The following is a 15,720-nucleotide window of genomic DNA, read 5'->3' as shown; positions in this document are numbered from 1 at the left end:
ACTGAATCTAAATCTGAACGTTAATTAGCCCAGTGCCACGTTAAAGTTTTAAAATTTAAAAAATCTCAAAAAACCAAAAAAATCAGGAAAATTTCAGTTACAAATATGAAAAAACAATCTATAAAACATGATTAAATACTTTTCTTATATTTTTTCACACATGAAATACAAGAGATAATAACAAAGGGAAGAAAAATTTACTGCGTAGATCGTTTGAGAACAAAAGAGTTCGATACCAATGAAGAACAGTTTGAAATTCGAGAAAATCGTTCTCTTTATTCTAGTTATACGTCATTTTTTATAGATATTAAAATTTTTTATATTTTCAGATTCTTAATTTGTATTTTATGCGCGAAAAAATACAAGAAAAGTATTTAATCATGTTTTATAGATTTTTTCTCATATTTATAGCTGCAATTTTCCCAATTTTTTGGGTTTTTTAGATTTTTTTAATTTTAAAACGTTAACGGGGCAAGAAAACTTCAGATTCAAATTCAGTGGAACAAAATACATGAAAATCATACTCAATCTGAGTCGAAAAAAAATTTTATCTCGATAACTTCAATTTTTCATGATTTATTGCAATTTTTTTGGGTTTTTCATTTTTTTTTTTTTTTTTGCAAATTTAGTCGGCTCACCAGGCTAATTAACGTTCAGATTTAGTTTTAGTAAATTGGGATACATAAAAATCATACTTGATCCGGGTCCACAAGAATTTTTTCATTGCTGTAACTGCAGTTTTTTGCAATTTTTTGGGGTTTTTTGCATTATGCTCAAAATTGGAGGGTGACCGGGTCAAACGGACTTGAAATTCGGATTCAGTGGATCAATATTCATTTCAATAGGTAGGTCCGGTCCAAAGTACATACCACTTTTTTTTTTGTCAGCCGGAGTTATGTATGACTATATATTTTGGATATATTCTATGTAACAACTATATTTATTAGAATATTTGTAAGATGATTCAAAATTTTAAAAATTTAGGCATTATAACGATATCACAATGGTTGATTATAAAAATATACAATGTTATAATTTTTTTTATCAACTGTTGTTTTATTAAAAAGTATAAAAATTACGATAAAATAATGTCATTTATTGTTTTCTTGTGATTAATTAAATTTATCTCAAAGGCAATTGAGGAGGTTAGAAAGTAGTGCCATAACATAAACATGCACATTTTAGTGCTCTCAGTATTTTTATAAAAATAATAACTAATTCAGTGTTTTTAAATAATTTTTAGTGAAGTTTATTCGAAGTTGATACCGATACATAATCTGGACAATAAATTATTTAATTTCTAGAATGCTAAACCAGTAATTTACAGTAAACAGGGAAATCGCATGCGTTTAGGTTAGAATGTTTGGCAACGTGGACATTAAACAACTGCTGGCAAGCAATCCACCAAGGATTATCATCAATCAAACGGAACGAGGTGCAGATGCCCTGAGCCAACAACCAACAACAACATCCTCGGTTGCGGATAAAACTGTAAAAAAAACCAAAACACATCTTAATAACAGAGAGCGAACGGGATCCGAAAGTGACATCAGGGACTATCTGAAGCGTAAAAGGGACGCAGAAAAGGACCTAGACACTTCCGGGACAGAATTGGAGTTTAATTATCAGCCATCTAAAAAAGTTGACAGCTCTAAAAACAACAACGAAACAAATAAGATAAGTACCGCTCAAATCACCCACATTGAACCCTCAACTGCCCCATCACCTATTGTTACAGATCAGAATATCACTTTTAATATGGATGATGATATGTTAAAAATACTTCAATCCTTAACTGCACAAATCAGCATGATGAGGACAGAAGCGACAACCAACGTCAATAAGCTCCAAACCCAAATCTTAGACTCTCAGAAGAACAATGCTGAAGCTATCTTGGAGATTAAAAATGACATTAAAAAGGTCGTATCTTCGTGGAATAGTAAGTGGTTAGATGTCCAAAAGAAACAGTCGGAGCTCGAGAACGAAATTACAAATCTAAAAGAGCAGCTGAAAAATAAAACTACTGAAGCAGGAAATTCGGCGGATAAAAAGTCAAATGACTTACTGTTTCTAGCTGATAAAAAACTAAAGAAGGTGGAACAATTAATATATGATCAAGAAAAAGAAGCCAAAAAAATGAATATTATTATTAAGAACCATGACTGGGAACCTACCCAGGTCCAAGAGAAAACCACAAAATTTCTCGAGGAGAAGTTTAATACCAGGGCCGAAATAGTCAATATACAACCTGTAGATAAAGCAGGTAAGTTGATACGCGTCAAACTTAGCACCCAGAAAGCCAAAGAAAAAATAATGACTGACAAAGCTATGGTGCTGAAAGGAAACAAGATCTCCATCGTCAGGGATCTTACATCGCGAGAACTGGAACAAAGATCGAATCTCATCAAAATTATGAAGGAAAAAACTGAACAAGGCCAGAAAGCAGAGATAAGAGGTAACAAAATCAAAGTTGGTGATACTTGGCATTACTGGGACAGCAATCTAAACACTTTAAAAACAGCTCAGCCGCTGAAGCAAAGGGTAGTACCCAATAATCAATCTCCTAGCAAACGAAATCCAAAAAACTAAAAATCATCGCATGGAACTCAAGTGGCATCAGAAATTTCTTTGATCATGAAATACAACCGGACGTCGACATCTTTTGCATAAGTGAAACATGGACAACATACCCATTAAATCTACCACCAGACTGGGATAATTATCAAGTGTTTAGTGCCGTAGCAATCAAAGAAAAAAGCACTGGCCGAGCTAGCGGAGGACTGGCTATTATTCTCAAAAAGAACTATCAGGCAATACTTATCGAATCCTCTGACAGCTGGATTTTTTTGCATTGCAAATCACAACACTTTGAAGCCGTCATAGCTTGTGTATATTTTCGGCCAGCACGAGATATTAATATGCTCCTCGAGTTATTTCAATACTCTCTGGAGGAAATAGCCTGTTCACATGGACATTTGCCATTTTTGTTGCTAGGCGATTTTAATGCTAGATTAGGTCATCTAAATACACTAGCAGAAGAATTAACAGATGGAACAAGCTTAAACCCAGAAAGAAAATCTATGGACACAGTAATTAACTACAGAGGTAAAAGATTAGTAGAATTCATGGAAAACAATAGCATGGTATTAATCAACGGTAGAACAGTGAGTGATACGCCGGCACACTTCACCTGCACACACATTGGAAGAAGCATAGTGGACTTGGGCTGGATTAGCAGCAACAGACTCCCAGACATCATAGACCTGGAAGTCATTCAAGAAAATAACCCCTCAGATCACTTCCCGGTTTTAGTCACCCTAGCTGCAAAGTATGAACATCTTTCTAACAAAGCTACTGTTGAAATGAAGAGAAACTTCCTCACCTGGAAGGCCGAAAATAAAGAAAATTATAAATCCCATCTCAGATATTCGCGTAAAATCACTGTTAATTTTGCTGATGAAAGTCTAGATCACATTTGCACAAATCTCACCGATGCTATTATGGATGCTGCTCAGTCTGCTTCTATGGTCATCACAAATAACCCTCAGCGTAGGAAGGTCAAAAAACAGAACCAAGAATGGTTTGATACAGATTGTCGCACAGGATTAAAATTGGTTAAAAGGTTACTTACTGAATGCAAAACAGCTGCCTTCAATATACCAGAACTTGATAAATACAGGAGGGCGAAGAAAGAATACAGAAGATTGATCAAACACAAAAAAAAGGAACTCCAAAAAAAGAAGTTGGACAGCCTTGCGAACACTAAAAACTCGACGGAGTTCTGGAAGGTAATAAAAGAGTCTAGATCCAGATAATTCCAGCACAACCCAATCCCGATTGGCATCTGGGAGAACTTCTACCATAAAATCACACCGACAGCTGATCCAGATGACACAACTTTTTATGGAGTAGATCATCCAGACTTAGATAAAGAATTCACCTTGGAAGAACTTGATAAGGCATTTGCTCGCTGCAAAAATAACAAATCACCTGGCCCTGATAACATACAGAATGAATTCCTAAAGAATCTGCCATGCAACTGGAAGCTCTATACTCTGTGCCTAATAAACAAAATTCTGAGCGAAGAAATACCGCCAAATCAATGGTTCGCTGCTCTGGTGACATTGATACACAAAAAAGGTGATAAATTAGATCCCCAAAATTATCGGGGCATTGCCCTAATAAATCACATCGCTAAACTTCTCACGAGCATGATTAACAGTCGACTAACGAAATGGGCCGAAGAAAGTAAAATTATCTCTGAAACACAAGCGGGATTCAGAGCCGGCAGAGGATGCTCTGACAATCTGTTCACACTATTATCTGCTCTCAACTGCCGCCTAAGGCAACGCAAAGCACTTCAATTTTTACTGTTCGTCGACTTTAGGAGAGCGTTCGATTCTGTCAACCATAAGCTGCTTTGGAAAAAACTCTTCGATGCAGGCTGCAGTGCCAAACTGGTTAGACTCCTCAGAAATATTTATATCTCTGCTCAGCTGAAGCTAAAAATAAATGGCTCGCTGTCCTGTGACTTTGAAATAAATGAAGGAGTCCTCCAAGAAGAACTACTTAGCCCACTTCTTTTCATTATTTTCATCGCCGACCTTGAAGAATTTCTAAGGAATCAGGGCTGCGAAGGCACGAATATTGATGGCTTGCTGGACATTCTTCTGTTGATGTATGCTGACGATCTTGTGATTTTGGCCTCTTCACCTATTGACCTCCAAAGTAAAATTGATCTACTCAAGTTGTACTGCGACAAGAATTTACTAAACGTGAATATAGACAAAACCAAGGTCTTAATCTGTAGAAGAGGAGGCAAACACTCTATCAATAGGCAATTCTTATATGGGGAAAAGGAAATCACAGCAACAAGCTCATACGAATACCTAGGCTTGAAAATCTCCTCATCAGGGTTCAGCAGACCAACTGCCTTAGCAGCGATCAACAAAGCCAAAATGGCTTTCAGTTCAGTCCACCCTATACTCATGAAAGCCAAGACGGACTCCTTCAACTGCATAAATAAATTATTTGACAGCATAATTGTATCTACACTTCTATATGCCGCTCCAATCTGGGCTGTCAAGTATTTAGAATTAATTGAGCAAGTACAAACAGAATTCTTTAAAAGAATTTTCTGTCTGCCAAGAAACACAGAAGGAGCCCTACTTAGAATTGAACTAGGCAGACTCCCACTTGATTTCCAGGTCCTCACTGCTACTTGGCAATGGATTATTAAAATCCTCGAAATGGACGATAATAGACTTCCAAAAAAATGTCTTCGCCGTTTACTAGACCTTAGAAATTATAACAATAATGATAAGCATAACTGGCTTGCCTATATATTTAATCTGATCGGAAAGATCACACCCGAGCTACTGACTACGCTAGAAAAGCTTGACCCTGATAGCTGGAAAGCATCTAAAACCTACTTCCTGGAAAAATATAAACTGCACCTACATCAAGAAGACCTGAGAAAAGCCAAGAATGCACATTACCTGCAATTACAACTACCTAGACCTATGGATGGCAACAGAGCTATGTTCCTGAACAGAAGAGTCGGTTTTCAAGCTCTAAAAGTTTTCTTACAAACGAGGCTTGCCAGCAAATACTATTTTCACCTTTCTTTTAACCAAACTTTCTACAAATTTAACCCTGCTCTACCTTGCCCTATCTGCAACTCGGATCAACTGGACACAATTGACCATCTTTTCAACAACTGCCCAATCTACAAACCCTACCGTGACTTCTACTTAAAATCCTTGGATTCCTCTAATCAACTCCAATGCGAGCTTCTGAATCGCAACGACGTATCCTCGATTAAAACAGTATATCACTTTTTACAACAGTGCTGCAATATTTATATTATATTATTAAATTATATTATGTTATTTTTGCCAAATCTAACCTATTGTTATAGACTATGTAACTGTCTGAGAAACAATAAATAAATTATTATTATTATCTCAAAGGCAATTTATTGAAAGGGTTCAGCTATCAATCTATCTTGTAGAAAATTAAATTCTTTACAAAAAAGGTCCTTTGCAATTTTGGTGTCAGATCAATAGTTTAGGAGAAAAAATAAAAAAACCACGAGTTTTGAGCAAAAATCGAATATACAATTTTTTACTGGCGAGATAGCTCATAAATCCCTCTACAACTTCCGCCCATGGTCAAATGAATATCATGAAATGTCGCTATGCTATAGATAATTTAAGCAAAAAAAATGATTTTAACGGGTTAATTATATGAGAAAACTTTAAATTCATCCAGCGAGTACTTAAAATTGAAATTAAGAACTATCCTTTGGTGAGAATTTTTTTTTCTATGTAAAGAACAATATTTCGTCAATGGAGTGAGGAAAAAAAATTGTCGTCTCAAATGAAGCACCCTAATATCTAGTATTTAAAACATCCCTTTTTTTATTGATTTAATGTCGAAATTAGGACATACTAACAATTTTATATTGCAACATCGTCACACAGCGGCAAGTCAGGAGTAGAGCAATACACACACACGCGCGCGCACTACCTGGGTGTCACGAAAAGCTGTTCTTTCGCGAACATCTAGATCGGGCATGCATAAAAGCCAGTAAGACGGCATCCAGCCCATCAAGGATAATGACTAACACGATGGACCCACGAATCAAAAAGAGAAGAATCGTTCTCGAAATAATTCACTCAATCCTGCTCTACACGGAGAAAAAAATATCGTCACAATAAGAATACGTATCGTTATTCTGACTATACGCCGTACACTCATTTTTCTTAGAGATATTCTGTATAGCCAATATAGCTATACAGCGGACAGTCAAAATGACGATCCGTATCATTATTTTAGGCATAACATTTAGTTGACTCAACTATACAGATCCTTACGTTAACAAAACAATTGCCTGTTTTAACGAAACTACATATATTTACAAGAGTTATTTTCTGTAATGCTTACGGGAAACAAATAAATCCTTAAATCAGAAATCTGGATTGCTATTTTAAGGAAATGTCATTTAAATTAAGGATACGTTGGATAGTCATTTTAACAATATTTTTTCTCCGTGGAGAAAATTTATGGATCGGAAGTATGGGCAGATATTCTGAAGCTGAAGATCGCTCGGCCCAAAATAGCGGCAGTGCAACTACGAGGGGTCCTCAAGGTGACCTGTGCCTACCGCATAGTCTCTGAAGTAGCTCCCTTCTAGCATTCGAAAGGACAAAACTCTACAACTTCAAAACCAAAGTTGACAGCTTGAACGAGAGCAAGATTGAAGGCGGAAACACTCAAACAATGGGAAGATAGATGGAAATCGTGGGACACCGAAGCAATTATAGGCAAGGCTCTCAACCTTACAAACCTAGTGAACCACATGATAAGAAGAGAAGAAAACTAGAATGAAGTTGCAGCTTACGCGCGGTGCCTCCTGATGGAAAAAATTTCAGAGAAGGATTAGTAAAACAGGAGACGACGTCTTAAGACGCAGCACAGACTAGGCTGAAGTCATGTTAACGCGGTTCCGACCCAGTCTTCTGTTACGTCCTAGAACGACACAAATGCAATCGATTGCTTGTTTTTACGGTCAAACAACTAAATACCTTTACCCTGGGAGTGGCAGTCACACTTGTTGGCGAATCTCGTTGGTTTAAGAACTTATTGATTAATTAATTCTAAGGGGATGACCATCAGAACCGGTTGGAAAAGGAAGAAGGAGAAATATGAAAGAAATAATAAAGAAAGAAATTATTAATTTACTTACGATTTAAGAATATCAAACAGGCGTTTATTCTTCTGTCAATATACTCAGCCATATTAAAGCAAATTTTTTAAGGGAGTTGGGAAAGAACGGATAGGGGAAAGGGGGGGGGGACCTACTCACTGGGAATTTTTTCCGTAATTGAAAAAATAATCAGACAGCCCAGACTGGGAATCGAACCCAGATCTCTCGGTTACGCGCCAAGGACTCTACCAGTTAAGCTATCCGAGACAAGTACTGACTACTTTATTCAGTCACATATATAAGACCCACCGAGCAAACAACGCCACCGTCCATCTTACGGTAAAGAGCCATATTAAAGCAAATTTTTAAGGGAGTTGGGAAACTAAATGGTGAATTGTATTGTACTTACTGAATACTACTTTATTGGATCGTTACGGTTAGAATTTGGGTCGTTGAAGGGTTTTTGAGCAGTTGCGTTGAGCTGAAATCTTGCGTTGACTCGTCGTTGAAGATGGCTTCTTGGATTGATTCGGCGTTGAAATCTCTGGACGTTGAGCTCTGAATGGCGAATCCTCCGCAATTGAATTCACGATGTTGGTTTAGTTATTGAATTGTCGGATAATGACTGATCGTCAACCTCGATGCTTGGGTTGATGATCGATGTAGTTAAATTTGATTATAACAGTTTTGAAAACGTTGACAGTAATTTTTAATTATGAATTTGAAATCAATGCTTATCGTTGAATTTTAGATGTATGTATATTGAACAGAAGTAGTACTTCTGTTGCTTGATATTTGATTTTATGCAATATTATTTAAGACTGAACTGGTGAGAATCATCAAGAGGTTCCCCGTATGGAATAATATTTGATAATTGACTGCACTGCTTATCCCGAGGAGCTTGCATTTTTATACACTCACGAAGGAGTAAAGCTTTTGGATAGCGGTGGTGGCATATCCCCAGTTTCCATACTTTTAGGCTAGTAGGGGTGGCACATCCCCTTTGTTTTCTAAGAATTTCTTTAATTGTATATTAAAAATTCCTGTCACCACTAGTCCGCCGATGGCCTTCACCTCAAAGCGGCGAGCTGTATTTGGTCATCCCTCAGCGACCACCAGCGTTTCTCGTGGAGGATTCGAGCTTTGATTACCGGTGGTGGGACATCTCTCACTAGGGGTGATGAAAACTTCCCCTTTGGTCTTTAGAAATTGTGTCTTCTTTTCGAGGATTCCTGGCGCCGCACCAAGGATACCTGGTGCCATGGCTCGTCTGGTGGCCTTCACCTCGGATTAAAGCCTCTTCTCCCTGCGTTTTTTGTTCTCCTATACCTGCGCTTTACCTTTCAGTCATGAGGGTGTCACTTTGACTCTTGTGTCCACCTTGCTATTGACACTCCCAAATCAATACCAAGTCTTCTTCTTCTTCTTCTTCTTCTTCTGCTTTCTTCTATTCTGATCCTTTCATCCATTTATTTTGCAGTGGGAATATTTATAATTGCTTAATAATTTAACCAAAATTTCTAACCGTAACACTTCCTTGCACTAAACCCTCCAATATTACCAGGTGGGCTTTTTCAAAGATGCTACGGCAGGTGTGGATCTACCTCAGCTGATGAGATTCGTTATATATTTAATCAAGAAATATATTTTCTGCGCAATGATTTTAAGAGTGAACTTGCACCTGTCATCTCCAGTGTTAATAGTTTAAAATCTACAGCTAAATATTTTTCTGAGAAATTTAACAGAAAAATTAACACTGTAGAAAATAAAATAACCCACACCGAAGCTCGCATTTCTGCTACTAAGGAGGCGATTACATCAAATATAGATAAAATTACGGAACTTAGCAATAAAATTTCTGAAATCCAGGTCTTTACTGATAATAGTGATATACTGCGTGAAGTTGAGGACAGACTAGCTAGAAGAAACAATGGATTATTTTTTGGCATTGATGAACCACTTAATGCTTCGCCTGTTGAGCGTCAAATTTATGACCTTACTACAGTTCAAGGCATCTGTGACTCTCTTGCTAATAATACCGTCATATCTATATGTGCACGTATCATATATTAACAACATTGAAAAAGACCAATGTAAATTTATTAACTACATCTGGTACAAAAAATCTGTAAATTATCCACCTAGGGGATTTGATTATCTTGCCATGTGTGTCGATGTCAACCTACTAACACGTGAAGAGAGAAGGATCTGTGCCTCAGTACTCCTGTTTTCAGGTATATTAAGTGTTGGCATTGATTGTCCCAGATTATTATCACAAATCCCTATCTTAGTGCCTCAGAGATTTTTACGATCTGATCAGCCTTTTTATCCGCCACGTCAAAGAAACAATTTTGCTCTTCCATCGCTTATCAGTGAACTAATTAATGATTATAACTATATTGTGTATGGAGACAGTTGAATTGATTTATTTGACTTCACATCACACATTAGCCAATGCCCTTGCGTCTCTTCTATTAAATCGTGAGACAAATAGCATAAACTACTCTAGCTTCAACATCTATTATTATTGTAAATTAATTCGTTAGTCTATTTTCAATCAACTTAACATCAAAATATGATTATGATTTTATCAATAAAGAAATAAATAAATAAATGTTTCTCATAATTGGCTTCAAGTGATAAGAAATTGAAAATTTCTCTTTGTAATAGTATATACTTTCTTTATTAAATAAGTATATTATGTAATTGGTAAGAATAATTAAAGTTGAGTATGCTTTATGTTTGCTGTCAACCGACAATAATGCACAACCACGTTGCAGAGTGCAAAAAATCAATTAATTCAATTGGTTTATAGCCAAGTAAAAGCCTCAATATAAATTTTATTTACTGTAAATGCGTAAATTAATTAATCATCTTTGACGACCATAATCATAACTGTCAAAAAAAAAAATACATTCAAACGTGAAAAATTGCTTCCATTGATAATAATGATCGTTTCTTTTAAAATAAACATAATTCAGTTAGAATTTTTCCGCTGATCGAATGCTCCGTTGAATCAATTAAGCAACGCACGTAGAATAAAATAGTAAGCTATTTAAGAAGATTATCTTATTGAATATCAAATGGATTTAAAATTCAAACGCTATCTTTTAAACTGTTATATAACTATTTTCAAAATATGTGGACTGGCTTCGTGGAAAGTGAACATTTTTAAAATTTTTGATCCTATTAGTAATGCAAACAATTCAGTGTATTCAAATGCTACTTACAATTACAAATATTTTATTAATGTTATATTAATACTTATGACAATAACATACATAATAGTCATACTGGCATTGAACTTGTGGACAGTTAATTCTAGACTAATAGTAACCAGCATTGTTTTCAAAAGCTTGGTGCTTTTTGGAAGCGTAAATGTCATCACGACATGGCTGATGAATATTTGTCGCGAAAGGACGATTGCTAATATCATCAATGAAATATCAATTATTGACAACATCCTGAAAATAACAAAACATTACGAAGTTACAAACAATTATAGTATGAATTCTATGTTTTTATTCATGTTCGTAATTATTATTTTGAATTTGTTTCTTTCATTTTTTATCAACACGTCAATTACAACTCCACTGTGGATAGTTTCAAACACTATTAATAACTTGTTGTTAATGCAATATATACTCAATCTAAATGCCATTTATCAACGATTCAAAAGTATGAATACAATGATTGCAAAACTTGGGAACTTAAATACGGAAATTGGAGTTAATACTTTATTCACAGTAAAACATCATCTCGATGAGTCAATTATGTCAGATATTATAAACGCTAATCATGTCAACATGAAACTATGTGCTGTTTGTAGTGAGCTTGCAGATTTTTACGCGATTCCAACATTATTAGCTACAATTTATTTCGTTTCCTCATCTATATTTTTTTTATATTCTGTGTTAATGCAATTGATAATTACCAATCGAATGACTTTTTCTTCCGCTAGCTTTTTCCACAGTTTCGGCACTTTGAAAATTCTTCTTACTTTTGCACTTCTGACGACGTATGCAACAAAAATTAAGAGAGAAGTAATTACTGAAATTATATATTGAAAAAGTTTGGAAAATCCAAAAGTGCACGCCTCATAACGCTCATTCATTTAAAAAAAAAAAAAATTAATTGTGTAATTGATTAAGAAAAAAAAATTATAATTAAGTAATTTCTTACAGAGTATTTTTTATTTTTTTTTAAATATCGGCGCCCTTTTTTCTTGTCATATGTGCACGCAGTCTAAAAAAATCTAGCTTGATCAAGTAGCGCCATAGTTTTCACGTGACAAATAAGAAAAGTTCGTTTGGCTTTGTACGGTTGTATCGTAGTGAATTTTAATAAAAATTCAATTAAAAAAAAAAACACGTAAACCAGGCCACTGATATGAAATACGGACCCAGTTCATTGAATTCTTAAACTAATAAAAAAGGTCCGGTCTTGAAATATCAATTTGTTCGGGAGTAATCGTTGGTGCATCCAAAATGGGGTGACATCCGGACGTCCACGTAATATTTTTTTCAAAACGATATTTTTTTCAAAATAGCAACATGAAATGATTTTAGAAATTAAAAGATGGTTTAATTTAAGTGTTTTTTCGGTGTATATTTACTTATATCATTGTATAAGTGTAATATGGTTGTGATAGAGGCATTTAAAGATCACAAAATTGCTTGACCTTCACGAGTCGAGTATAAAGCACAACCTCACGCGCTTCGCGCTATGAGGCGTGCAATATGTTAATAGAATTGAATGAAATTCTGTTTAATTGTTTGTTTATTAAGTTTAAGAAAATAGGATACTATCTTCACCTGCTACTAGATCAAAATGCTGTTGATAGAAAGACTGAAGAAGCGGTAATCACTCATAATGAAATACTATTAGCGAATTCGTTTATACCAAAATTTGAAAATATTCCTTCATGTTTTATACTTGAATAAAAATAATAGCTTCTTTTTAATTTAATTAATAAAACGGAATATTTATATAAAGGATTAATATGTATCGAAATTAGAAAGATACTGTAAAATTTTGCACTATAAGTAAAATAAAATGATTCTCTCGTGTGCGCACATTAACATATTTATGTATGAATGAGTGTCCTTCAGTGTCATAAGCGCGAGATTCTGCCTTGCTTGAATATCGTTGTTAGACATAAACAAATTCGCTGGAAAATTTAATTGCTGTCAATCATTTTAAATAGTATGAAGAGAATTTCAAATGTAATTTTTTTTATTGTAGCTCATTGAATTTTCAAGAGAACTTTTGCATCGAAATGTTAATTTCACTACTTATGGCATCATGTCAATAGACAGTTCTCTTTCACAAGTGGTATGTAGATTTTATCAAAAATTGATACTTATTTCTTGCAATTGATGAAAAATAATTAAAAGATTAATTTAATCATGTAAAATTTATTTAAACCAAAAAATTTTTCAGTTAATGAAATTTTCAACTTGATGTAAGATGAAAGTTTCAAAATAATTTTTTTATTTTGAATCAAATTAATTTTTTTTTCAACGTAGTGCTGACTCGATAATTTGATAATTTTCAGATACTTGGGACTATAGTTACCTACCTCAGTATTTTAGTTCAAACAAATTAACCAGAAAGCTTACTTCTTCTTGTTCAACTAATATTAAATTCTAATCATGATGATGTGTTGAAATATTTTATAGCTTTTCAGAACTTTTTACTAGAGTTTTATGTAAAAATATATGACGCGTACAGTTCTGTTGTTGGCTACGATATTAGAAATTGATCTCAAATTTTGAATAAAAAATATATAATTGAATAATACTATTGTCATTATTCACCCAATGAAAAATAAACTACATACCAGAAGAGAAATAACTAGCTTAAAAGAGTTGTCTTTTTTGTCATACTCGTTTAGTAAGGTCCCCTTTCGAGCACTGGGTGGCGTACGCAAAATATCTTATTTCTAGATACTTTGCTTCATCAGGTAGTTTTTCCGTCCTAGATGTAAGAAAAAAGTCACATTCCAGCGTACTACCTAAAATTTTGAATAGTTTATCCATTTCGTTACTATCGAGAATCGCTCATTTTCTCTCTACTTACATCAGTTTATTACGAAGGAGACCGAATGTTAGTACATAGAAAAAAAATTAACTTGAATCAAGAAAATAATTTTGAAGAACTCCATCGTCATCATTTGAGTAAGAAAGTTCTTAAAGTAAGAAATTTTTTTTGGTTTAAGCAAATTTTACTTGATTCAAGACAATTAAACTCTTCAAAATTATTTTTTTGTTTGAAGAATTTTTCTCTTGATTCGAGTTAGTTTTTTTAACTTCCCGCTAAGAAAATCGAAGATTTTCAAAAATCGGAAAGTTATTATGGTCTTACCCCGTTTTGACAAAATCGAGTTTTCATCAGATCTCGACGTTTTAAGGTCACAGGAAGCTTCCTGACTACCCCCGCGATGTTGTCACTATGTGTGTGTGTGTGTGTGTGTGTGTGTGTGTGTGTGTGTGTGTGCGTGTGCGTGTGTGTGTGTGTGTGTGTGTGTGTGTGTGTGTGTGTGTGTGTGTGTGTGTGTGTGTGTGTGTGTGTGTGTGCGCACACAAGGGAAAGTATAAAATTGAGACAAGACTTCTCTTCATAAAATATTTTATTATATTATACGTTAATATACAATGAAATTTACAACAGACCTTTCTCCCTCCTCATTGTCAATATGGAATAAAAATATCAAATATGACTGACTTGCAGGTTATAAATATTTTCATACTTGGGCTGGGAAAAAATTTTTAATTTTACAATCAATTTCATTTTAGTAAAAGATATGATTGATAAGGCAAATTGAAGAACTGAAAGTAATAAAGCAAAGATATTAATTTTATCATATAATTATAATTTATAATTATTGTAACAACCATCGGAATCATATCTAAATATTAATTTTGCACTGTTCTTAATTACTTACACAGTAAAAAATTTCACGTCATTGCGTCGAAAAATTTTATGTTAAATATTTAACACTGTTTTGTGTTGATTTTAACAGAATAAATGTTAAATTTACAAATAAAAGAAATCTGAAAAAGTGTTGACCTTACAAGCCATTCCTAAAACTTCCCGCTATGTTCCAACTGAAAACGCTCGAGAAGGTTCGTACGATAAAGTTTTGAGCTGAAAATCCAACTTTTAAATACTGTCGAGCTAGAAAAACTAGTAATTATATTAGTCGAGTCTTTTTGTAAAAATTTATAACTGCAATATCTCCCGAACGAATTAACTGATTTTGATGCAGTTTACAACAACCGAGGTAGTTTTTTGAACACACAAAGATTACGTCTCACTCGCTAAACGATCTGAGAAGAAATTTTGAAGTTATATAAAAAAAATACTTTTTTCCAAATTTTTCGACCAGTTCTCTTGAACAAATGAACCGATTTTGATGTGGTTTGCGGCAATCAATGTTGTTTTCTGACCTAAAGAACTAATTAGATTTTGGGATCGATCCCTACACTAGTTGAGAAGATATTGTAAAAAAAATTTGTTTGAAAATTTTATTTGTGAGATTGAAATAATGGCTCACATGAAATCTAATGGCATTAAAACTCTTTCAAATGCCGTAAACCCTATTTCGATCGGTCTTGCTATTCAAAAGTTATGAGAAGTTTACACACTCATACACATACATACGTACATGGAAAGGACGTCCTCGTAAAAAAAGTCAGAATAGCTTCCTAGGTCCTCAAAACGTGAAGATTTGATAAGAACTCGATTTTCAAAAACTGGGGTGAAACTAATAACTTCCCGATTTTTTTGAAAATTCTTGATTTTCATAACGGGAAGTTAAAATAAAATAAATTCTTTCAATTAAATAAAATCAATCGACTAAGATATCAACAGAAAAGTTTACTTGCTAGATAGTTTTTAAATGTGAAAAATTAGTCAACTGAATGTCGAAGTCTATAAAAATGACGTACAATAATAATAGAACCTTAAAAAATTGAGTTGTTTAAAGATAAGGAGATGTAAATCAA

General features: G+C 34.2%; 2 protein-coding genes across 2 annotated transcripts in view; both read left to right on the top strand.

The window, feature by feature from the left end:
• Positions 1-1,359: 1,359 nt before the first annotated feature.
• On the top strand, positions 1,360-2,589 carry LOC123268045 (intracellular protein transport protein USO1-like). Its single transcript, XM_044732927.1, has one exon. The coding sequence runs from the start codon at positions 1,360-1,362 to the stop codon at positions 2,587-2,589; it is 1,230 nt and encodes a 409-aa protein (XP_044588862.1).
• Positions 2,590-12,982: 10,393 nt separating this feature from the next.
• LOC123266699 (putative odorant receptor 92a) overlaps positions 12,983-15,720 on the top strand; it is a 34,698-nt gene continuing 31,960 nt past the window's right edge. The window contains exon 1 of the mRNA XM_044731071.1: positions 12,983-13,045. The gene's annotated coding sequence lies outside the window, so the exon portion shown is untranslated. The remainder of the gene's footprint in view (positions 13,046-15,720) is intronic.

Source organism: Cotesia glomerata, linkage group LG6 (genome assembly GCF_020080835.1).
Source record: "Cotesia glomerata isolate CgM1 linkage group LG6, MPM_Cglom_v2.3, whole genome shotgun sequence".
NCBI classification, from domain to species: Eukaryota; Metazoa; Arthropoda; class Insecta; order Hymenoptera; family Braconidae; genus Cotesia; species Cotesia glomerata.
Note: the sequence above shows the minus strand (reverse complement) of the source record. Positions and strands in the feature narration are given on the sequence as shown.